The sequence below is a fragment of the Abrus precatorius genome, unplaced genomic scaffold (assembly GCF_003935025.1).
Source record: "Abrus precatorius isolate BTA unplaced genomic scaffold, Abrus_2018 Scaffold11, whole genome shotgun sequence".
NCBI lineage: Eukaryota > Viridiplantae > Streptophyta > Magnoliopsida > Fabales > Fabaceae > Abrus > Abrus precatorius.
Window position 1 is genome coordinate 2,609,313 of NW_020874303.1, and position 24,839 is coordinate 2,634,151.

At 32.0% G+C, this 24,839-nt stretch overlaps 3 protein-coding genes across 5 annotated transcripts; all 3 read right to left on the reverse strand.

The window, feature by feature from the left end:
• Positions 1-1,504: 1,504 nt before the first annotated feature.
• Positions 1,505-10,795, reverse strand: LOC113854570 (imidazole glycerol phosphate synthase hisHF, chloroplastic). Of its 3 annotated transcripts, none has more exons than XM_027485637.1 (19): positions 10,511-10,795; positions 10,327-10,409; positions 10,142-10,236; positions 9,168-9,271; positions 7,778-7,947; positions 7,563-7,677; positions 6,613-6,668; positions 6,474-6,512; positions 6,278-6,376; positions 5,984-6,046; positions 5,837-5,899; positions 5,658-5,740; positions 5,399-5,507; positions 5,259-5,312; positions 4,761-4,848; positions 4,187-4,224; positions 3,177-3,282; positions 2,363-2,529; positions 1,505-1,725 (listed from the first exon to the last, which is right to left on the reverse strand). In XM_027485637.1, the coding sequence occupies exons 1-19, from the start codon at positions 10,650-10,652 to the stop codon at positions 1,666-1,668; spliced, it is 1,734 nt and encodes a 577-aa protein (XP_027341438.1). In that variant the 5' UTR covers positions 10,653-10,795; the 3' UTR covers positions 1,505-1,665. The 3 variants fall into 3 exon arrangements, with proteins under 3 accessions (XP_027341438.1, XP_027341439.1, XP_027341437.1); XM_027485638.1 differs by having other exon boundaries at positions 1,540-1,725; positions 6,305-6,376; positions 10,511-10,676; XM_027485636.1 differs by having other exon boundaries at positions 1,540-1,725; positions 6,592-6,668; positions 10,511-10,676.
• Positions 10,796-12,255: 1,460 nt separating this feature from the next.
• LOC113854310 (pentatricopeptide repeat-containing protein At5g15280, mitochondrial) lies at positions 12,256-15,849 on the reverse strand. The gene has a single exon (XM_027485247.1). The coding sequence runs from the start codon at positions 15,847-15,849 to the stop codon at positions 12,256-12,258; it is 3,594 nt and encodes a 1,197-aa protein (XP_027341048.1).
• Positions 15,850-20,990: 5,141 nt separating this feature from the next.
• Positions 20,991-24,441, reverse strand: LOC113854098 (GDP-L-galactose phosphorylase 1-like). Its single transcript, XM_027484953.1, has 7 exons — positions 23,588-24,441; positions 23,342-23,466; positions 22,865-22,924; positions 22,519-22,761; positions 22,239-22,424; positions 21,867-22,115; positions 20,991-21,604 (listed from the first exon to the last, which is right to left on the reverse strand). Exons 1-7 carry the CDS (start codon positions 23,688-23,690, stop codon positions 21,275-21,277), a joined length of 1,296 nt encoding a protein of 431 aa, XP_027340754.1. The 5' UTR covers positions 23,691-24,441; the 3' UTR covers positions 20,991-21,274.
• Positions 24,442-24,839: the final 398 nt, after the last annotated feature.

The following is a 24,839-nucleotide window of genomic DNA, read 5'->3' on the forward strand; positions in this document are numbered from 1 at the left end:
GTAAAAATTAAATTTGAGAGATTTATTTGTGTAAAATATTTTAAGCTATTTAGATTTATGATCTTCTTAAGCTTTGTTTAAGAAAATGAACTAAAAATTCTGAAATGAAAGTTTTGAGCTTTTAACTTTTGGATGTAATAAGTAGTTTGTAAAATTAAAATTAAAATTCAATAAACTAACTGTGCAACTAACATATATTAAATGATTTAAAAAGATATTTAATATTAAAATTAGATATTTTTTATTTTATTAATTTATCATGAATCAATTAATTGAATAATTATATAAAATAAAATATTTCTTGATATATATTTTGATAAATATATTTTTTAATATAGTAAAATTAATGAGAAAAAAAGTAATGAAATTAAAAATGTATGTAGAATTTTAATTGTGTTAAGGGTAAGTTATCTTATAAAGTAAATAAAAAATAAAAATACTAAAAGTTAATTTAAAAAAAAAAATTATAACTTTTAAAAAAGTTACATTTCAAAAGTTATACGTTACTTTCATTTTTTTTTTTATTAAATAGTTGTATAAATTTATTAACCAAATTAATAAATCATAAAATACTTCTACTAGACGTTACCTTATTTATATGTCCTTCGATTTACTGTTAAACTACTAATATCGAACTTCATTATCTTATAAATTTTTATTATTTTCATGGGCCCTTATTTCTATAATATTTTTTTTCGTTAAAATGTGTTTTGAACTTGAGTTGTATTTTGTGTTATATTTGTATATCTTTAATATAATAATTATGTTTTAAAAAATATTTAATTTTAGTTATAACAATTAAGGTTAATAAAAATAATATTAGTCGTAAATGTGGTCATAAAATTTTTGCAAATGATATAGCTAATTTTTCTTGAACTATAAATACATTTATCGAACACAATGTAGTGTTCTTTATGCACAATTTGAATTTGAATAAATAAAAAATATATAATTTTAAAAAGTAGATTTAAAATACTAACGATTAAAAATTATTTTGAACTAAAAATCGTTTAACATACATCTTATTTTTTAAAGCTAGTTTGAAATTAGTTATAGAGTGAATCTTCAAAATATTTGCCTAATTTTCAATTTTATTCAAGATAGATAAGCCTACTATGAGCAACAAAGTTCCCATTTCAAAGAACTTATAAAAAATAATTTATAATTTTTGTTTTCAATTTATTTAAATTAACTACTCTATAAGTTATAAAAACATATTATTTTAATAAACTTAATTATTAAATTCAAAATATAGTCATTATTTTAAAAAAATTATTAAATAAATACTAAAATAAGTTGTGCATCCAAACACTCTTAATACATGTTTAACTTTTTTAAGACAATTAATTAAAAATAAAATTAATAATATTTTTTTTAAAAAAAAGTATATTATTTTTTTAACTTATATATTATGCCCCTTGATTCTAAAAATGTATATATATATATATATATATATATATAGGATTTTGAAATAACAAATGGTCAGATAGAGCTGCACATGCTAAACCCATTTCTCATAAAAGATTATAAAGTTAACAAACTGAAAAGCTTTTTATAATCCAAAGGTTGGCATTTTGAGGGCTATAATGTTAGATTACGCAAAAGTTACAACAAGTGTTGCTTATTCAGAAGTTCATTCTAAAATTTTGGCCACAAAATGCATGATCAGATTCGGACTTCTATGCCTTCCTTCAACAGATGCTCCTTTACCGACTGAATAGGCACCTGCATTTAATGGAAAATTCAAATTCACTGTCTGAATAATATCTTTGAATCAATCAAACTCTTTTTGCTTATTAGGGGAAAATAATATTATCAACCTGTTTGCTTGTGCTATTTCTAAAATAGAAGTGCTTCATTTAACCAAAAATTGTCCAAAATTCTTTTTAAAACTGTTGTTAACATCAACTTAACAAATAAAAATGGCATGTTTTTATTGGAAGACAAAACATTTATTATATTGCGAATACAAAAGTATAATAAATATATTCTTTTCAATAAAAACTTTATACTTTTAAATGATGAAAATCAATTATGGCTATTATTGACAAGCTGTTTTTAAAATAAGTAAACACTAGGAAAAAAGAGTTATAGTACTTTCTGAAAAAAGAAATAGTTGCTTCTCAAAAAAACCATATGATAAGAGTTTTCTTTTTACTTCAAAGCTTATCCAAACGCATTCATGATACTAATGACAATGAATCAACGCAATAATTGATCAGTAACAGATTATACTTAACAACAAAAGAGGTAAGTAGCAAAATACCAACAAAGGGTTCAAAGTAATAGCAACATGCACTGAAGTACATCAATAGAAACCATTCCCATCCGCAATAAGAAAACAGTAAGACAAAAGTCATACCTCCTTCCTATGAAAAATGCCAGCAGCAAGTGCAGCTGATGCATTTGTTTTACTAAACACCTCAGAAAAGTGTTCAGGAGCACCCGCACCGCTACTTGCAATCACAGGGATACTTACAGCATCTGAGATCAACTGAATTAAATCTACATCAAATCCTTTCCCTTGACCTGAAATATTAACAGTAGTCAAAAAGAAATTAGAATAAAAGAAGCATTTTATTAAATATAAAATCTAATGACCCCAAACATCTTCCATTTTTCTCAAATAGGATAACATAAAAAAGAGGGAAAGTAAAACAAAGGGGAGAATAAGAGATCCTCAAAAAATGGGAAAATTAAGATATAATAAAGAACAAGAGTCATGAATGTAACAAGACAGCCCAATCTCTCTGCATATGAGAAATAGAAACCCCTTAAGACAGCCTTGAGAATGATTCAGAATAAAGACCATACCTATACCATGTCAATAATTTTATCCCCACAGGTAGTTTAGGGGCAAGTTAAAGGCAAATCTCTCTTATTTTACCCTCAATTGGGCATACTAAAAATTTCCCATGACACTAGTGAAAAAAAGATTAGAGAAACCAGACAGAACCAAAGAGAACAATCATTTTTTCCCCCCTTTGATGACTCAATATATTGCAGATAAGAAATAGTCATTTAATTTTTTAGAATTCATTGATGATGAAGATGGTCTTGACAACAGTTAAACTTCTGCAAATAATGAAAGCATTTTAAAATTAATTTTAAAAAACTGCTCTCAATGAAGAAAAACTATAGTGAAATCTAGTTATAGAATAGAGAGTTAGATTGACCATCGCAATCAATGCAATTAAGTAGTATTTCTCCAGCACCAAGCTCTTCAACTGCTCTTGCTAGTTCATAAGCACCAATTGGTCGGCCTTCTCGCCCCCCATTAACCTTACAATAAACAAATAGTATCGAGATATTAAAAAATGCTTCGGAAGGTAAATAGTCACAAGTCAAATGACAATTCACCAACTAAAGAAATTGAAGGCTAGATGTAATAATAGCGATGATTGTGGCCCGTCTATTACTGTCAATATAACCAGCAGCATCAGTTACACACAAGTAGAGGGCATCTTAGGTGGGTACCTCTGACTTTAATAAGACAGTTTGAAAGGTCTATACAATTCTAAGAATCAAGAGTGCAACAACAGTCCTGGATGTGATCTAAAATGTTATCAAAAAAAAGAAATGATTAACAACACACCTTGCTATTCTATTACTCTTCTCTTTCACTTGAACCAAATAAACCACAAGGTGGTAGTATTACCATTTTTGTCAATTGTCATAAAAAAGAATTTTATTACATTTACATCTAATATATTTTAACATGTGCTATTTCTGACTGTCACATTCTTCACTAATCACAGAAAATTGTGATTTTGGTTTATTCTCTACCAACCATACAACTAAAAAATTACTCGAGTTTGGGTAGCTTAATCATCCCTCACTGTGTCTGGTCAGATTTTGTTGAACAGGAAAAATCAATTATCAAAGGTTAATGACAAACATACATAAGTTTGAGAAACCAAAATTCACGCCTTCTATCTGCCCCATTAGTCCATTAGATTCAACTTACATGTATGTAGGATCACATCACTTATGCATTTATTGATAACCAATCTAGCAACTCTGCAGACTAGTTATGCCTTCTTTAGCCTCTCTAGTCTCTAGAAGTTGTCTCTCTAGTATTATCCATTATTTAATGGTACAATGTATAAATGAAGGAAAAGTAGGTTACAAAATCTAGACAGTGGAACACATTAAAAATTTAAGTGAAGAAAGAAAATAAACTTACTGTACACTGATACCATGCATATTCTTCTCCATTTGGACCTGAAACCAACATAAAATGGTTGAGTATTTTTATATTTAATATATTTCACATAAAAAAGAATCTTCTCTGTTTTACATTCTAAAACCTTTTTCAGCACACGTTTATTTTAACTAATCAGAAATGGCAACTAATTACCCTGCTCCCTGCTTACCCAACACACACACACATATATAGTGCTGTATACAGTTCAAATTGTTTGAGGCAAGTTCATGATAGTGGTCAAAGCTCACACAGAATCTAATAACACATCCATATTATGTAAGTAATATGAATAACAGTTAAACCAAAAGAAACGGGGGAGAAAATGAAAAGAGAATTGAACAGAGTACATCTATAAGAAGTCCCTACTGCAAGTTCAAACAATTACTAGGCCTAATTCTTTTGGACCAATCTTAAAAAAAAAAAAAAAAACAGATCTGACTATTGTATATTAGACCAGAAAGAAATATTCCACATACATATATTAGAGCATGAATTCAGATAATTCAGAGACATAAAATATAAAATCAAGGGGGAAAAATAGAAAGATCTTCACCTAGACTCGAAACCCTTACAGTCTTGAATTGCACATCATTAGGATCCTTTACATACACTCTACGGGGATCAATACTCACAACCACTGCCTGCAAATTGAAAAAATTGGAACACCACCAATTGAATCCATACATGCATCACATACACACTGATGAAACATGAAGAATAATGCCAAATCATTAAACAAATCACCACAGCAAAAATGTTATTTAATATCTGCACAAAGTAGAAAGATTGACAAATGCAAAAATAAGCTCTCCCTCTACCAGAATCTGAAACTAGATGTAACAAGCAAAAATAATTATTAACACTGATAATATGTTTTAAAATTTGATCAGCGACATAAAAATTACTTTGAAAGAAAATTGTAATAATTTAAATAAGTTCTTTTGGGAAAAAAAGGTTTATCATTACTTGTGTGTTTAGAATATCTCAAGTACGTACAGGTGTGCATGGATAGGAAAAAAGGAGCAGGCATGACTAGCAGCTGTTAGCTTACCTGATTCCCATAAACTCTTGATATCTGCTCCAAGCTGGTCTTCCCAGTCTTTACCTAAATGTGACAGCCATAGAAACATCAGAAGAGATACTTATATTAATGCATATTAAAAGAAACAAGCAATGGGTTGCATTCCATACACCAGTTCTAATATATTCTTCTGCAGCATATACTGCATCACTTCCAATGGAAATCTTATCAGCCCCAGACCTAAAATATTCTGCAGCAACTTCCAAACTAGAATAGTACCTGAGAATATAATTTGTTGGATGAAGAAGTTTTAAAAGTTCTGACTAAACACACTGATAAAACCATAAAAGTAAAACTTGACAATCTAAATTGAAAACAAATGTTGCAAGAAAGTCGTTAGCATAATCTAAATAATGACCATTAATATACCTTCCATTTGAATCAGTGAAATCTCTAATTCCTCCCCCAACTGTTAAGGGTACAAAAACATTTTCTGATGTGTATCGCAATACCTATGAAGCATAACAACCATGAAACCACATAGGATATCAGATAAAATATAATTTATCACCAACTCAAAAACTTCCATGTTGGCACATTTCACAAACCTGCAACATTGGTAAATCACCAAGAGGGAAGTCGCGAAATCCAGTAATGTTTAGAAAGCTGACCTGCAACCAATCTTGAAGTTCAATAGGAAAGAAAAAATGTTTCATAATATGTGCAAAAAAAGAATGAAACTATCAAAAGCATACCTCATCAGCTCCATCTTTATAGTACTGTCCAGCAAGATCAATTGGCTTGCCAAGATTCCTTACCTAACAATTAAAATAGCATCACAAGATAATAAATAATCAATTTTACTCTTTAATAATTAAAATGAATAAGGTGACTGAGAAAAAACAAAAAGCCTAGATGGTTCTTTTTTAATTATCTACTACACCTATAAGCTGCTAATATTGTACAGATGTCCAATGTTTTGGAATATGCTCTACTTGAGTAAACCCATAAAAACCATACACTAAAAAAATTGGTATTATCTCTGATACCTCTTTCTCTTTTGTATGTTCCCTTACATCATACTGGTCTCCTTTGGTTACAACAAGGTCCCCCGTATCATTTGTTCTCACATCAAGGCAAGCAATCACCTTAATAGACAATGGTTTGTTAGAAAATCAAAATAATGAATACACCCAAAAATACATAATTTACTGTAGGAAAGTGTTTCAATGGCATGACTATTACCCTTTTTGCTAGTTTTGAAGCTTTGCCTTCACCAGGCTTCTGTCTTCAGGTGAATATTACAAATGATTAGTTATTCTATGACAAAATGATTACAATAACTGTGATACAGAAGAAGTACATAGAAAGGTATGAAGGCCACCTTCGCCAAGTTTGACTTTGGATTCAAGAATCTTTTCAAAATAGAAAGGCCAACATCTGAAAATTTCATCTCCACAAATCAGAACAAGAATAAGCTATCCCAAGAAAGGAAAGAAACAAAAACACAAAATTTTGTTTTGCCTCTAAATAAAAAAAATGGGGATAATTAAATTGACCTCCCATGAGGCTAGTGGTAGTAATTACACATAGACCCTGCTCGATTAAAAAATTACACTTGTATCCTTTATTTTATTAAATATTTTTATTTATCAACACCCTTGATTTTGCAGAAACAAATTATACATACCTCCTTATTTTTTAATGTATGAACTACAAATATAATACTCTTAAAAATAACAAAACAAGGACGTGTAAGGGAGGTAGGAGTAAATTCTGAAATAAAAATGGTCAACATGTAATTACTGCTGGCCTTAGGACAGGTCTGTGTAATTATCCCAAAATAAACGTATCTCTAAAGACATATTGTATCCCCCCCCCCTCCTTCCCATGAAAACAAAAAGAATATGAAATTTGTAGTACTGTAAATTTCATAAAAGTTTTCTATCAAGAGCCATTAGAGATTTGAAATTTAAATCTTAAGAATAAAATAATAGACAGAAAGGAAATTTTCAGTTTGAATTGAATTATATAGTTTCCTTTTTTTTCATTTTCTTTTTTTGAGGCAACTGGATTTGGAACCTTAGATCACCCTTCAATTATTCCTCTAAGGGAGAAAGGATTGTGAAAAATTGCATGAAGCGTATTACTTCAAATTTCAAAATAATGTTGATTAAGTAAATTATTACAAGCTAATGAAGAATAAGAAATTCAACAAAGATTGCAGCTTCCATCATTTATGGTGCTATACATGAAATGTAAAAAGAGAGAGGGGGAGAGCAGGGGGAAGATAGCTAAAAAAACTGAAGGGTAGGAAAAGAAGATAAAACTTGCCTCCGCTCTTCTCTGGATGAAACTGAACTGCATGCACGTTTCCTCTTCTAACAGAGGCTATAAATTTGTCACCATAGTTGCAGGTGGAGGATACCCACTCTTTGTTGTCATCTGACTGAAAAACAACAATTCAGATTAACAAAACACTCTAATGAAAGGAGTAAAAATGTGACAGCCAAAGCAAAAAGGATTTTCAAAGAAAAGTAGAGACATACAGGCATGGCACGATAAGAGTGCACAAAATAGACATGGCTATTTCCAACATCGTCCAAGATTCTGGAGTCCGGTGTGACATGTAAAGCATTCCAGCCAATATGTGGTACTCTAAAACCATTTGATGAGTCAAATCTCCCAACAGTTCCAGGTATTAAGCCAAGACCTTTTACTGATTCACAAACATATTTGTCCGTTCAATACTTAATTGAGAGAGTGATTAAAAAAGGTACTTGCTCTTGTAGTCTCAGGAAATTGAGCTTTCTGTTAAATCAGAGAGCATTATCCCCCACATTCTCTTTTTATGTTAGAGAAGCATACCAAAAATAACTAAGGTTACAGTTTCTATTCACTCTCAATAGATTATTTATTACCTAGTTACCCATGATAAGAAAACTACAATCATGACAAAATAAAATCATCTGAGGATAATGCATATTGTCAAGGCAAGTTGATGAACTAAATAATTTGTGTAAACCTCTATTCAAGCCCCTGAAATTGTAAGTGTGTCACTTAAACCCCTAACTCCACAAAATCCTCACTTTAACTCTTGACTTTGCAAAATGTCATTCACTTTATATTTTCTTGAATATCAACTTATTCACTACTGAACTAAATTTGTTTCCACTCTTGTTAGCACTTCATTTCCCAATATTTACTACTGGATCACCATAGAGCATCATTGACCATATGGTTTGTCCACTATAATTTTACTTTTAAGTTTGATGAAACTTTGCAATAAAAAACAATGCCTGCATTATTTCTCAATTTCATCCAATTACTTGAATCAATCCTATGTGTGACATCACCATCAATATTTCCAATTCCCCATCACTCTTAACCAATGAACTTGTGAAATAATGTGATCCCCAATTTTCATGTTCAAACAATGCTAACTTATGTTTACTTATCTTTGTCTTACTCTTATTTTAACCAGGAAAAAACAAAGACTTCAATTCCAAGGCTTCACATATTTCAAGCTTGATTTTACTCTTCTTCTCTCATAAACCAGGACTCTATAAGCAGAAAAAAAAAGTATGCATTGAAGCACTATTTCAACCAGATTTAATTATAAGTACATCTTACGTTACACAGTATGCCTTAAAATAAAATTTGAAGGCAAAAGATTCTCCTCCCATTTTAATTAGCCTAACTGAAAAATCTTTCAAATCTAAGATAAAAATGTTCTATAACTGAATAGTAGTTACACTTTCATATAATGTTCTATAACTATTGAAGCATATATAATAAAGATTAATACTAATAATGTTTTTTTTTTTCAAATCTACATGGATAGAAACCTAGGTAACCATTTATGCCACAATATTAAAAAAATGTTGAGAGGAATTGAATGATTATGATAACAAAAACCAAGAAGGACATATAACTGACCTGGTCCATTCTCCTCACTAGATTCAAAAAGTAATTGAAGTCCAAGACAAATGCCTAAAAATGGGCGGTCCTTTTCAATATATGAACATAGTGCCTCATCCATCCTGCAAACAATATGGCATCACATTATGCTTGATACTGAAATGAAAAGCAAAATAAAGCATTTTCCTCATGCTAAAATTCAGAGTGCAACCATTCAAAGATCAAAACTACAAAGTGCTTCAGAACTTCAAATGTATACATGACAATGCCTAGTTTAAAGTCTGAACCAATAAATTCAGCAGTAAAATGAACCTCAGATGTAAAAATGAGTTTATTTTAAGTACAATAGCATAAGTCTAGAACAACCACCAATCCGTTCTAACTTAATTATCCCCAAAAATTCTATTAACCCACCTTACTTACAAACAGTACAGTAGTTGTGAACTCCAATACATAATAGAGCCTTGGATCAAGTCATTTTTAATATACATTTTAAATTTAATCAAACAAAAGAGAATGAAGATCATCATTCTTGTTGTATAATTTGAAAACAATACCATATCTTATCATTTGCTATGAGTTATCCTTCAAGAGAAATGTCATCAACCATATTCTTTAAAACACACTCTTCAACATACTTTTTTATGATTGGTTAAATTTTTTGAAAGTCAAAGTAATTTATAAAATGTTATCAATCTACAAAACAAGTATTTTGATCTTCTTTTTAAAAAAAGGGTGTAATATTCAAAAGAATACGTCGCTTGCATTCCTCAGTCCTTCAATAGCCTACTACATAACCCAGCAAAAATATCTTAACACAACCATAGTACTAGTACTATTGTTACTACAACTACGTCATCATCATCATCATAGTACTAGTACTATTATATACTACAATTACATCACCGTCATCATCACTAGTACTATTATTACTGCAATTTCATCATCAACATCATCATCATATATAAAAAAATAATCATGTTAAGAAATACCCAGTTTTGCTTAAGACCTCCATGGCAGCAGCAAATGCTCCAACACCTGGAAAGACTAGCCGGCTCGCATTCAAAATGTCTTGTGGAGTTTGCACCTAGTAAAAATCAAAATTGCTTCAGATTCAAAAACAAACAAACACAAAAACATTTATATAACCCATTAGAAAATGATGGAAAAAGCTCACATCTTTGATGTCAAACCCGAGGAATCTGATAGCATTCCTGACACTCCGAACATTGCCAGCACCATAATCAAGCAAAGTCACAACTAAAAACCGAGAGAAAAATCAGAACCCCAGAAGAGGAAAATAAAAAGGGCATTTGAAAGTGAAGTTTTCAAAAGGGTATGTTCAGAAAGCGAGAACAAACCAGAATCCTCAGAAGAAGAAGCGCGAACTGAGAAGTTCTTAGGGTATTTGACATTGACATTTTGGGAGAATCGTGTGGATGAGAGAGGTTTGCTGCGAATGAAAGAAGAGGAAGCAGAAGAAGCAAACGGCGGCGCCTCCATTGTCGTTGATGCTGCTGCTTCTGTCAGCACTGCACTCTTAAGCAAAATACTACTATATAACACTTACGACGTCGTTTTAGCATCAATCTCAAGTTCCATCGTCACTTTGCTCTTCAGGCACTATTCGGAATACCTGTTTGCTTAATTAAAGAAAAAAAAAATAAGATTTTGATGCTTCTAATAAGTATAAGATAAATTTTACTAATGTAGTAATGCTTGGAGGGTACTGGTTAAAGAATTAAAAGCTGCATTAAAAATAAAAATAAGGTGTATTAAAAATATCTTTTTATAAAAAAGTTTACTTTTAATTCTTTAACAAGTGGTACTAATTAGCATTTATCTTTCATGAATTTAATTTCTATAAATTAAAAAGATAGGTAAAGTAAGTAAGTATATATCCAATGTTTATTTAACTTTTAAAATTTATTACATATAACTAACTTTAAAATTAAAAAAAATAATATAATCACTTCTTTTTACATTACACGTCTTTTCAAGTTAGAGTAACCAAATTCGTCTTTCAATATATATGAGATATTTGAGTATGAGTGGCAAGAATAGTTAAATCATCAAAATTATCTTAATATGTTGAATACACATTTTTGCCACTTAATTGTTAAGATTTTAGTCTATATTTAGTTACAAATGAAATTAGAAAATTATTATTTTAAATATTAAATTATAGAAAGAATTTAAAATAAATTAATATAAATAATTGTATTTATCTCTCAGCTAATAAATATTAAATAAGTTTGAAAAACATATATATACCCAAAATTTAAACCTAAGAGAACCCATTGCTAAAAGTCTTAGTGACACTTGAGTGAAAGTTTTTTTTATCTTATATTTATTTTATCTTATATTAATTTCATGTTGCAAACAAATCATTCCATGTGAATTACCTTATTATTTCAACCCATTTCTTATATTCTCTTTCCATTCTGAGCTCATGAAATCATATTTGAGTTTGACAATAACATGAATGTATAATGGGCAAAAACTAAAGTGAGATAATAATTCAATTATAATTGGAAGAGAAAAAAAAAGCTTGTAGGTTAAATAATAAAATTTAGATGAAATTCTTTATATTTTTACTATTAAAATTTAAAAAAAAAACATTAAATAGCATCTTTTAAAATATATTGTTAAATTAGGAAAAGAATAAAAGTATATTGTTAAAAAATATGAGCATGCTAGACTTTCTGGGTGTTTAGAGCATTTGCAGCTGTCATGGAGATATTAAGCAAAAGGGGGTATTTCTTGACTTATTTACTTTTTAAAATATTTTTCTTCGATGATGATGTAATATTACTACTATGATGATGTGTAGTTTACTCCAAAACTATATTATACCATGATATATTTGAATGTTTACATAAAGTCCCTAATCCAAAATATAGAAAGAGGTTAAAAATCACTATACAATTGGATTGGTACACTCAAAAGTGGTTAAGGGATCCTCATGATCCTTATTATTGTTATCCACTGCTCTTTCTCAATAAGTTTCCCAAAAAATGAAGTAATTAGTGTACAGTGTACTTACAAATACAATCAACAAATATCCATTTGACAACAGAAGTTCCACTCCAGCCTATCCTTTGAATCATTTCCTTTGAAGAAAGCCACTTTTAGAAAGAAGTCTTGATAAAAATCCCTTGTTCCCATTATCAGTGTCCTTCGCTTTGGCACTGTTTAAGTTGCTTATGAGAGACCAATGTATCTCAAAGTCAGGTTGATAGCCACTTTCCTGCATGGCTTGCATGAGCTCTGATGCCTTCTTAAGATTCTTTTCCATGTGATAACTCTTAACTACAGAGCAATACATTTTTCTAGAAGGAGTTTCACCTCTATGAATCAAGTCCACTAGGAAATGTTCTGCTAGTTCTGTCTTCCCATCTTGGCAGAATCTATGGACAAGCATTTCCAATGTATCAATTCTTGGTTTGAGATTCCAATTCAACATCTCAGAATAAAAATTCAAAGCTATATCCAATTTATTTTGTGCACAAAATCCATGAACGAGAAAATCATAACTGGTGGAAACTGGAATGTTTTGTTTCTTCAGCATTGTGTTCATAAGATGAACTGCTGTGTTCAATCTTCCATACTGGCAAAAACACTTAATCAGGTAATCATAATTTATATTATCAGGAGTTAGAGATTCTTCTCCCATCCTGCCCAAAAAAGTTTCTGCTTCTTGTATCTTACCACATGAAAGAAGGCTTTCTACAATAGTTGTTTGAACAGAAGAATCGTGTATCCAGCCTCTTAATCTCATTTCTTGACTCAATTCCAGGGCCTTATGCAGGTCCCCAGCATCACACAGGCTACTTATTACCTTCCTCAAGCTTCGGTTATTTGGTTTGAGTCCCTTTGAAATCATGGTAGTCAGATAATGCAAAGAACTAGACAAATCTTTACATTGCAAGAAGCCATAGACAAGAAAATTATGACCAACTTGATCGAGTACAACTTTCTTCTCTTCCATTTCATTTAGTATCTTATTAACAATCAGACTGTTTCCAGCTGACAAGAGATAGAAAATATGAATGTTATATATGATAAGGCCATCAGGTGGACATTGTGCAAGCTTAAGGTTCTTTAAACTAGGAGCTAACAGGACTTTACCGTTCCTATACATTGATCGCACCAAATATCTATAACTTCTGACAGATAGCTCCCAACCCCTTCTAATTGCAACACCAAGTGCCTCCCCCACTTTTCGCAAGTCATTAGCCTGGCTGTAACCCTGAATAAGCATGTTACACAGTTCATCATCTGTACCTAGTCCTTTAGACAACATATCGCGGAACAGTGTGTCAGCTCTCCCCGTGTTCCCCATACTAAAAAATCCACTTATCAATGCACAATGAGCAGCATGAGAAAATGAAGGCTGCTCTTTCACAATGATTTCTTTTAATGCAATAGCTTTGTCATATCTATAAGCCTTGCACAATTGAGGGATTAAAACAATTGAAGTGTCCAAACAAGGTGCCAACTGTCTGTCTTGCATTTCATCCAAGAATGTAAAGGCTAAATAAAATTTTCCCTCATTACATAAACCCCTTATAAGATTATTATAAGCAGCATGATCCAATATGAAGCAAGGTTTTAGTTGTTTTAAAACATCAAATGCAGTGCCTGTAAGACCCCTTGTAGAAAGTACTTCTAGAAATATGCGACATATATCTGACTTTATGTAAGGGTATGATAAAAGCATGATTTCAAGAAATTGTAAAGCTTCCTTAAGCATTTTCCAATGGCAGATATGGGCAAGAAGACATTCAAAGTCCTCCAAATCTGGCAACCATTTGTTTCTACAAGCCATATCCCAGTAATAGTTAAAGTCCTTCATGTTGCCTTTCTTACATAAAGGCAACAATATGGCAGTATATGTCTCATTCTTGACATGAAATTTGTTTAGAAGCATTCCATCCAGTATATTTTTCGCTTTGTGCAGTAAGCCCTTCTTGCTGTATGCCTGTACAACCAGATTGAGTGTTTCCTGGTCGAGTTTATGGGCCGACTGTGGCATTTTCTCCAAAAGCTTGGTCATTGACTTAATTTGTGACCGAGAAGAACAAAGTTGTCTCACTAACTCTGAGAATTCAGGTAACAGCAATTCTTGTCCCCAACAAAGCATTGCTTCAAAAAAAATCAATGCATTGTTAAGGTTACTATTGCTACATTCCTTCTTAACAGATGAATTGAAGTTGGGCAGCATGGATTCTTCAAGAACCAAATTAATGTGGTTCTCATACTCATCAACATCAGTATCCAAATAAAGTCCATTTCCAATATCATCGAAGAACTCCGTTTTTGAAAGTTTCCCATCATTGTCACGTTTCAACCTCACACTCGAAGGGTTCAAGCCCAAAACCACAAATGCCTTGGAAATTGGATTCTCCAGCGAAGAAAGTTTAATTAACCCACGGCTCTCCATCTCTTTAACCAAAAGTTTCACTTTATCAAACCGTCTAGACTTACAATAACCTGCTATGAGAACTCTGAAAGTTGAAATATCAGGTAGTGTCCCCCTCTCAATCATCTCATCAAGAATGTCATGAGCATGCTCTAACATACCTACTTTAAACAACCCACTTATAAGAGCATTATAAGTATATATACACGGCAAAAGGTTTTTTGATAGCATAACTGATAAATAACTCAATGCATTCTTTATCCTCTCTTCATGACAACTCCAACCAATTAATATCCCATAGGTTACTTCATCAGGAGTAAAACCTAAACTTTCTAACTCTTGCAAAAACAACCCTGCTCTTTCTACACCATAACTGCTACACATAGAATTGATAACTCTATTAGCAGCAGTAACAGTAGGGGCACACTTCACTTCAACAAAGAAACTAAGCAAATCTTTGAAGTCCTTCTTCTCACAGTATCCAAATGCAATTTCATCAAAAACCAAACCACTAACCTCAGAATTAAGAGGCAACACTTTCTTCACCAAATTTCTTGCTTCCTGAACCTTCCCATCGACACATAGCAGCACCATAACCTTCTCCAAAACCCTTATGCCATCACCACTTAAAGGTGCACCCAACTCCACCATATCAAAAGCCACGCGAAATGCAAGCTGAGTCCTTTTCATTCTCACCAAGAGATCAATCAAAACACCATAACAAGACCTAGTAGGAACCATACCTCGACCCTTCATAACATCATACACAAAAACACCCTTTTCCAATTCTTTCACACTAACATACCCTTTAATCAAATCATCGAAAATCTCACAACTTTTAAATGCAAAAATCAACTCCTCAGCTTCACTAAGCAACCCAACTTGCACAAGCAACGATGCCATGATTTCATAGGACTGCGAAAGATGCTTGAAACCCACGTTTCTCTCAGCACCCCATTTGAAAATCTGCCACAAAGATCTAACCTTTTCGACCCGAATCTCACCATTGACACACTGGGATTGAAAACCGAGCAATAATTGAAGGACGTGTTGGGGTTCCAACAAGGGAAGCCTCCAACACGTGCGAATGGTTTCAGGGGTGACAAGGGAGAGTTGCAAGAGGTGGGTTTTGAAAGAAGCATTGGGATAAGAAATGGATTGAGAAACGTGGTTAAGGTTCGACGAGACTAAGGAGGAGGTTGTGGAAAAGGGGTGGATGAAGGACAAAGAAGAGAGAAGGTGGTGGCGGCGCAGGGTGGAGAGAGAGAGGAACATTCGATAGCATAATTTTTTAGGGAGAGAGAGGGAGAGGGAGCTTACATGTACTTCGATAGAACAGAGAAAAACAATGAGAAAGAATATAGGGAGAAAACAAATGTGCTTATGCTACTTTGGAAAATTTTAGGTTTTGATTAAAGAATAAATGATATAGGGAGAAAAGAGCGTTGGCTAAATGAATAAGAATAAAAAAATAACTTATTAGAATGAATAAAAAAATTCACAAATAAATAAAAATAGTTCTTAATGTGAAAAAATATTCATGAAATTTACAGGTTGAGTTAACTTAGATAAAAAAATAATTTAGATATTTAAAGACTATTACACATCCACCATAAATTTATAATTTTAATCAACCAGTTAATAAAAATTATTAAAATATAATTATATGTCACTTAGACAATTGATTAAAATTATAAACATATTTTTATCATTTAATAATGTATCTAAGAAGGTGGTATTTAATTTTGAATCACATAAATATAGTTTATCTTTCTTTTTACATCAATTATCATATTCAGATCTCTCATATTGTTGTTTCCTTTGAAAATAATATATTCTTTTTTTTACCTTTTCAGCTCCCTTGTTGTCTTGCTTCAACTTAGGTGTAATCTTTTTTTAAGTCATGATGTACTTGTAATTTTTACTAGTGTGTTCCCATAAATTTTTTCAAGTTAAAAATTATTTTATAGAAATATTTTATCCTTAGTATAGTCATCAACTAAGGTATTAAGTTTTTCAATAGTCAAAGTATTCCTATTCGTCCTCTATTATAGACTGTCCCATTTATATATAATTTGTACAACATGTTTTTCTACTATTTTAGAACTAGATCTTACAAGAGAGTAGGTTCATAAGCTTATGAAATATACTGAAATGGGAGTTCATGGACACTCGGCCAGTAGAGGTGAACGAGGCGAGCGTAACAAGTACTTTATAAAAGAATGAGTTACCTCCATCTCTTGACATTCTTTATTCTTGTAGGAAGTTGTACAATGTCTCAAGATGTAGGTTATGCACAAAGGCAGTTATTATCTCCTTTTTAAGGCGTAGAGTGTCTTTATTAGAGTAAAGTGCGCTTGAAACCTTTCCAAGCTAAATACTAATTATGAGTTCCGTTTAGTAGAGTGCTCTCTCAACTTCCCTTGCGCGTCATTCCCTCGCTCAAGTATGTCAAAGAGCCCTCGTCTAAATGTGCTCCTTTGTACTATGCAGCATCCACAAATTACGAAGTTTCATCTTTCATCATTCATGGAAGGTTGTTACTAAGAGTGAATCCTTCGTACTTCTTTTTTATTCCTTAGGGAGGTTATCTCACTTCCAAGTACCCAACCATCAAAGAAGAAAAAAGGTCCCTTATCTCTCATCCTTCATTCCTTATATAATCCGCTTTGAATGCCTTGCTCTCCAAGTAGCAAAACATCCTTACTAACTGTCCCGTCTTCATTATGAACCTTTTGATCATTCATTATGGCATCAACTATGGGTTCTTTCCTTCCTAAAGTTGTTTCCATTTTGAGTTCTAACTTCTCTTCCAATCCATTACTCCATTTTACTTTTTCGATAAGCCTCATTACTAAAGCAATCTTGAAGTGACCTTTCTTCTCTTTCTGAGTACTGCTCTCTTTTACTTTTTCTCTTTAGGAATCGTTTTTCTTTAAATCTGATGAAATGAGAAGTGCCATTGACTGCCTTTATTAAAAAATATTTGAAGTTGTTGTCTTATAACCTACCTTATTTTCCTTTAATTCACTAGACATTATTATGTTTCTCTAAGCATCTCCTACTCTTTTGTCTTGTGAATCCCTTTTTTCATCTTTTCATTTCACTTTTGGACTTTTATATCTCTTTTTTCTATTTTGTCCTTTTTATATTATTCATTTCTCAACACCTACTGGTTTTTTTTTTAGGATTTTAATATAAATTTATACAAAGTTTTCATAATAACAAATATGATATTTCTGTATTCCATATAACAATGCATCTAGTAATATTTTGAACTTGCATAACAAAATGGTAGTAAGTAAACAATAAGGTAGATAATTGCTGCCATATGTAGAACATATGACCAAATACCTATGCTTTCCTAATAACATAAATATGAAAGTTGTGCAATATTTTGAACTTACATAAAACATGATTTATATAGTCAATTAAATTTGTCCCTTGCAACATAATGTGGTTGATGGGAAACTGGTGACTTAGGAAGGAATGGAAGAGCTGGACCCTCTGCATAGCCACACATCCCAAAGAAGCAAAATTTCCCAAAGGGACATCTATGTCCACACCTACCACAATTGAAAATGCTTAAGTTTATATTCCTACACAAGCCTCCACAGCACCTCCAATTGAAAGGGCACCTAATTCCACACAACCCACAATTGTTTATATCTGAAGTCACATTCACACAACGGTTCCTACAACACATGCTCCTTGGTGAAAATTTTCCTTGGCACACCCAAGGTCTCTTACGGCACCCTGAAGTTCTATGATTCAAGATGTTTTTCAACCATGGTGATGAGACACTAGTGACATTTTGATGCAATGTGTTTGGTGCTGATTTTCCCTCAATTGGGATCAAAACCAACACAATCAATGTCACTAGTGCCAAAGTTTGTACTAAGTTTGTATTCATCTTGAAACTTGTGGCTAAAGGGCTTGGATTTTGAAAGGTATATATAGAGAATTTAGTATTAACAAACCTTTGATTTGCACATCATGCATTTTATTTTGTTTTTTACATAGATGGGAATTGTGGGGGCTAGTGCAATGGGTTGTGGATTATGTTAAGCCTTGTGTTAGGGAAGTTCTTAGCTTTTTAACAAATGCATTAGGATTAACGTGGGGGTTTTTGGTTGATCAATCATTAAAATTGAGTAACGTTTTTCACAAATTTATTTCACGTTGTAGGCATCTTAATTCACGTGAAAACGACAAAGCTTTTATTGGTTTTTGAACAACGAGAAAGAAACTGGCACCGGCATGACATATCATACAACCTTTTATGTCTCTTTAGCAAAACAAATGTGAGACGTAAAGAAAAAGTAGCTTAAAGTCACACCAAATTCAGCAAAGTGAGGATCTAATTGGATGGAAAAGTCAAGAAATAAAAAGGGCATTGATAATTTTTAAAAATTAAGACAATTACAGAATTATAGAAAAAAAATTATTGGAATTTACACCACAAAACTATAATTAAGGCATTAAACAAATAATAGAGAAACTAATAAGGATTTCTAGATCTTAATGAAAAAAAAATGGCCCTTTGAAATCTTAGCTACATAAAATATCGTATTTTAAGAAAAAAATCTTAATAAGAACTTGATATTTCATTATTACATAAACAAGCACTTGGCCTAATTAAGAACTGAACATGAAACTTCTAAGTTGAAATGGTTAATACTTGATCGTTTGATATTGATCTTCATGATCTCACTTGTACCATAAACTTGGTTTGGTGTAAAGTTAATTTTGATGGATTTGAGTCTTAAAAATTAGATATAGTATATTTTAAAGACAAATTCATATTATATTTTTCATAGTCGCAACCTTGTTCAATGATTTTTATTATTTTTAATTTTATATTTATTAAAAAATTAGATATTAATAATAATATTTTAAAATTTAATAGATAATATTTTGCACATTATAATATTATATTTATATTAATATCATTCATTTAAAAATATGTATAATAAAATATATTACAATTTTAGTTTTATATTTTGTAATATATAAATATTCGATTTGAGAGGATCCGAAACTGTACTTGCATTTAAGAAAAATGGGCATAACAGAGAAGAATTGTATCTGCGGCGGCGAACATAAATTGAGCATAAAAATTTGGGGGTTCTGGATTCAGCGTGTTTCCAATAATCTCTTCTTCAGTTAGGGTTAAAGATCATCATTCTAAACTGAAGAAGCTCGCTTTTTCAGACGCTCTTTGTAGGTTCATTTCATCTTCACATCGTTCCAATTTTTTCGGATATCACATTTCGTGTTTCATCCTCATATATTGAATAAAGGTCTAATGCGTTTTACTTTTTTATGTTTCTTTGTTTTTTCTTGTTTATGTTGAATTTTGTCCACTTTTTTCTGTTTTTATATACATAAATTAAAATATGAAATTTTATGAAAAATTACATGAATATAGACATTTTTTTAAAAAACAAGTCTATTTTGATTGAATGGAATATATATCTGTTTTATCTATTGTTTTATTTACAAATTATTAAAACAAGACCTTCATTTTAATCTTACAATAATAAATGTATTAGGACAATAAATAAATTAGCCTCCTTTAGCTTAAATCATACGTAACTTCACCAAAAAATTAAAAATTAAAAAAATCATATGTAACTTAATTCTTGAACTTTTAAAAGATCTATTTTAACCTCTAAAATTTTTATCGTGTACAGAGTAATCCTGTTATTTTTCCTGTTAAAATTTGACAGACTCGATTACATAACTTGAATGTCTTTACTACAACTTGGATGAAAAAAATGGATTCTATACACCCTTATGTCACCTTTTTTTTTATTTTGTTATTTTAATTTGCATATCCTACTTCTACAAGATGCATGATAAGAACATACCATCATTCAAAATGATTTCATAATTTCATGGTAAGTTTTTTCAATTTATAGTAAGTATTAATATGTTAAAAACAACAATGTATATCATTGATGAATTGGTAAACTTTATATAGAAACTCAACCCTATAATATGTATTTGTAATTTTATTGAGAATGTAGTTTTTAATCCTACGGCATGATACAAATAATTACAAAAAGCTGAGTGAACTTTTGTATTCTTTAAAAATTTAGTTAATCAACATTTCTATGCACGTTTTTCCCTCACAAGGATCATCAATAAATTTTGATATGTCAGATTGAAATCGAAATAATGTGTTAATCCTAGAGTAAATTAGAATTAGTCATCAGTAATATTGTTTCTAGTTATAATTAGTATTTAGTATAGGGAGATATTGAGAGAAACAAAGAAACCCCATGTGAGATTTATGGAACTTTCTCATATAGTGAGACCTCCCCATACCTCACATCTCATTCGGGATTATGGGGCAAAATTGAAGTATAATTACTGTAATCAAAAGATTAAAAAAATGTTAAAAAGTTATAAAACAATACAACAGCATATGTAACATTATTCAACGACAAACAGTAACTAAGTCAATGCTCACAAGAGCAGTTATTACATCGTGTTTTTACATAGACCACAAGGCATCAAGCACCATAACATAATAAAAATGCAAACCACTTACTTTTTCAAGTCCTTAAAAAATACATCATACTCCAGACTTGAGTAGTAACTGCCACCGTAGAAGGTGCAGATTTAAACTGAAACATAAATGTAGCAATTTCATTAGTGCATAATAACTACAATTTAGTTCATCAGAGCCTTGTTAATGGAGAACAAGGCACTGCTGAGAACCAGCCACCATAGTAGGCTTAGTGCTTGAGCTAATTGCATCAACTTCCTCGAGACATTCAGGTTTGACATCCATCTCAGCAGATGCAATGGATTGAAAAATAAGAGCAATGACTTCTTGGAACCTCTCTTCAGAGAGGGACACTTCTGCAAGAAGCCTCCGTGCATTGGCTTCAGATGCCTCATCATAGTCCTTCTTCCTCTTCAGCACCATGTGTCCACTAATTTCCCAGACAGCAGGATTAACTTGAGTCTCCAGAAGCTCAGCACTCACTTCTCCAAGAGCTTGTTTCTCTGCATAGCACTGTTGGAACGTTTGCAATTTTGTGTGTCACCAAAAATATTATTCAAGCAACTAATGAGTGTAATTTTTGGGGGAAAAAACAAAGATAGAAAAGGGTGATACATAACTCATTCAAGTACTTATTCAATAAGTTATTTTTAATCGATGATTTATTCTTTAAATTTAGACTTATTGAAATAAGTTGAAAAAAGCTTATAAAAGTCATAAGCTATTTTTATAAATTGTTCATAAGCTCTTCCAAAGAGGCCAAAAACCAATTTACCTGTGGTGAGAGAAAGATTTGCCTTCCACAGTCTGAAATGAGTACATTGTAAGGTATGTTGTTGTGTTGAAGGCAGATACAGGCTTCTGAAACGGCATTAGCTAGATCATCTAGCTTATGACCGCCCTCAAAGACGAGAACTCTGACTGGATAGTTCAGCAACTCGGATATTTTCACACCGCCACTTAACTTGGCAATTTTCTTGGTAGGTGCCTTCTCAATAGGAAAAGGCAGAGCCAGGTAATATGCCTGAATTTGTCATAATTACAAAGTATCAATTTGATTTCTACTATTACACTACAGATAAGGAATGCAATAAGCCAGTAATTAACATAAACAAAATAGTGGTAATCTCAAGGGAAACAGCAATACCTGAAAGTGGAGATGGTTAATAGTCGCAAATGCTCCCAAGCTGTTGTAACCCAACCGAAAATATGGATTTCCAGCTTCAGCTGCCATGTGAAGTGCAAGCAAGAAACTTGCATGATCAATCCTTTGGGGCAAACACTCGAAGATACGTGGAATCAGCAGCACATGCCCATATTCAATTGGACTGACCTGTTCAAGAAAGTACATAAACAGATGGCATCATATAAGCATCAATTGCATAGAACCGTCAATGCCAGTCTAAAAACAAAGCTAAGCCACTTACATTGATGGCAACAAAACTAGGAGAACTCTCAACATCAATCGGTGCATTTGGAAAGAATTGTGCTTCACCATCATTGCTAGCCTCAAACTGAAACAGGACCTCTTCTTGCCCAACTTTAGTGAAGTTGAATTTGCTTTCATCAAAAGGCTGGAGGACCTTATCAACACGGAACTCAGTTGGCCTTTTCTTGAGGTGACGACCTTCATTGAGCTGAGCAATGAAACCATACTCGCCCGGAATCACCTACTCAAAAAAAAACACATCAAACCAAATCCACAAACAACATCCATGCAAAAAAAACACAACCATAAGGGGTAAAAAATAAATGTGGAGAAAAAAATCAGACCTTGGTTTCACAGGCAGTAACGTCATAGCGGAAAAGCCCTCTCTGCATGCGATCTTCCCACTACACCATCAAAACTCAAAATACTTAATAAATCCGTTAACATAATGACACAACTACATACACAAAGAAAACCACAAGAGCTTTAAAAAAACAAAGGACAACATTATGACTTTAATCAATTAAAAGTTATAAGATCCACCTTGTAAAAGCAAACATTTACTATATTGAGGAATTATAAAAGAATAAGAAACATTTCCTTTTACAATAAAGGAAAATTACTATTTTTAGACACATAAAACCAATCTTAACGACTGAAGCAAACAAAACTGGAAAAATAAAAACACATAACATGATGACACGACTGCAGACACAAACAAAACCACCAAATCTTTAAAAAAATAAAATCAAAACATATAATAAACAACGACACAACAAGAACTACAACCAAAAAGAAAGCCATAAAAATCCCACAGCTACCTCTCCAAGAATAAGCGAGTCCAGAAATGCCACAGGATCCTGCTCCTCCTTGCATCCAAGCAAAGGCAAGCCCTTCCCACCAACCTTATCAACACTCTTAAAAGCATACAAAGGAATCCTCGCACCTATTTCCAAAAGAAAAAACTCAACATTACAAAAAAAAAAAAAAAAACACAAAATTAAAAACAAAAATCAGATGCAGATCAATAAAAGCCAAAAAAACCCAACAAAAAAAAAAACACTAACCTTGAATGCAACAAGTTTTGAGGCAATTCTTCCCACAACCTGAAGCAGCCTCTTCTTTCTGATAATTAGAAACGACAGTGGGAACCCTCTTAATGCTCAACATATTTTCTAACACAACTACTACCTCCTCACCAAAATCCAACAACAATCACAAAAAAAAAAAAAAAAACAAGGAACCCCTTACAAATAACAGAACTTCTATTACTAAAGCGAATCCTAATTATCCTAAACTAGAAGAACTGAAGAAGAAGAAGAACCACCGCCGGCGAGGAAGAGTAGGTCGGAGGGGCTTCCACCTTCAGAAGGCAAAGCGCCACGCCCGCCGTGCGGCGAAGGGTTGCTCTCCGCCGTCACACAACCCTTACGTCGGTCACAACGGGCATGAGAGAGAGAGTGACTAACTCGTTGAATAGCCGTGATGTCTGCAATGCTTCAACCCCGGGTTTTAACCCTGCAACAGCCCCCAAATTTCAATATTTTCTCTTTTTTTATTTCTCTCTCTCTCTCTTCCCTGTCCTTCTTCTTCTCTGTATATTTGTGTTGTTTTTGGCGTTGAATGGAAGAAAAAAGTTATGGCTTTGGGAACCCAATGGGATGAATTGGGAAACCCAGATGGGGATTGGAGGGAGGAGAGAGAATTTGCGAGGGTAATGTTGTGGTGTGAGAAGAAGCAGGGTTTTGCTTTATAGAGGAGAGAGAAAGAGAAAGAGAAAGAGAGAGAGAGAAGGGATTAGAGTTTTGAGATTTGGGTGTGGTTGTGGCTGTGGCTATGATCGTACCTTCCTGGGTACCCAAATATCACAGAAGGAAGCAATTGTGGTTTGGGAACGTAAACAAAATGCAAACCTTCTTTTATTAGAAAATAAAGGCCTCTATTTTTAAAAATTAAAATTGGTATTTTTTAAATAATAATAATAATTTTGTTAATGTATAAAATCGTTAAATTGTCATTTTCCAATTAAAGTTTTGAAGAATAGGACTTTTAGAACATTAAGTAATTAATTTGAAGATCTTATATTAATATTCGTAATTGGATAACATGCTACAAGTTAAGTCTCAGTTTAGTTTCTAAAAATAATATTATTCGTTAATTTGATTCTATTACTATAAAAAATTAGTCTTTAAATTTGTTACAACTGCAGAACAAAATTAAATTAACTAACATTATTAGATTGGTTGATTTAATAATATTAGAGCTCAAATTATATATTACTATACAAAATAATTTCTAAATACTGAAATAATTAAAGGT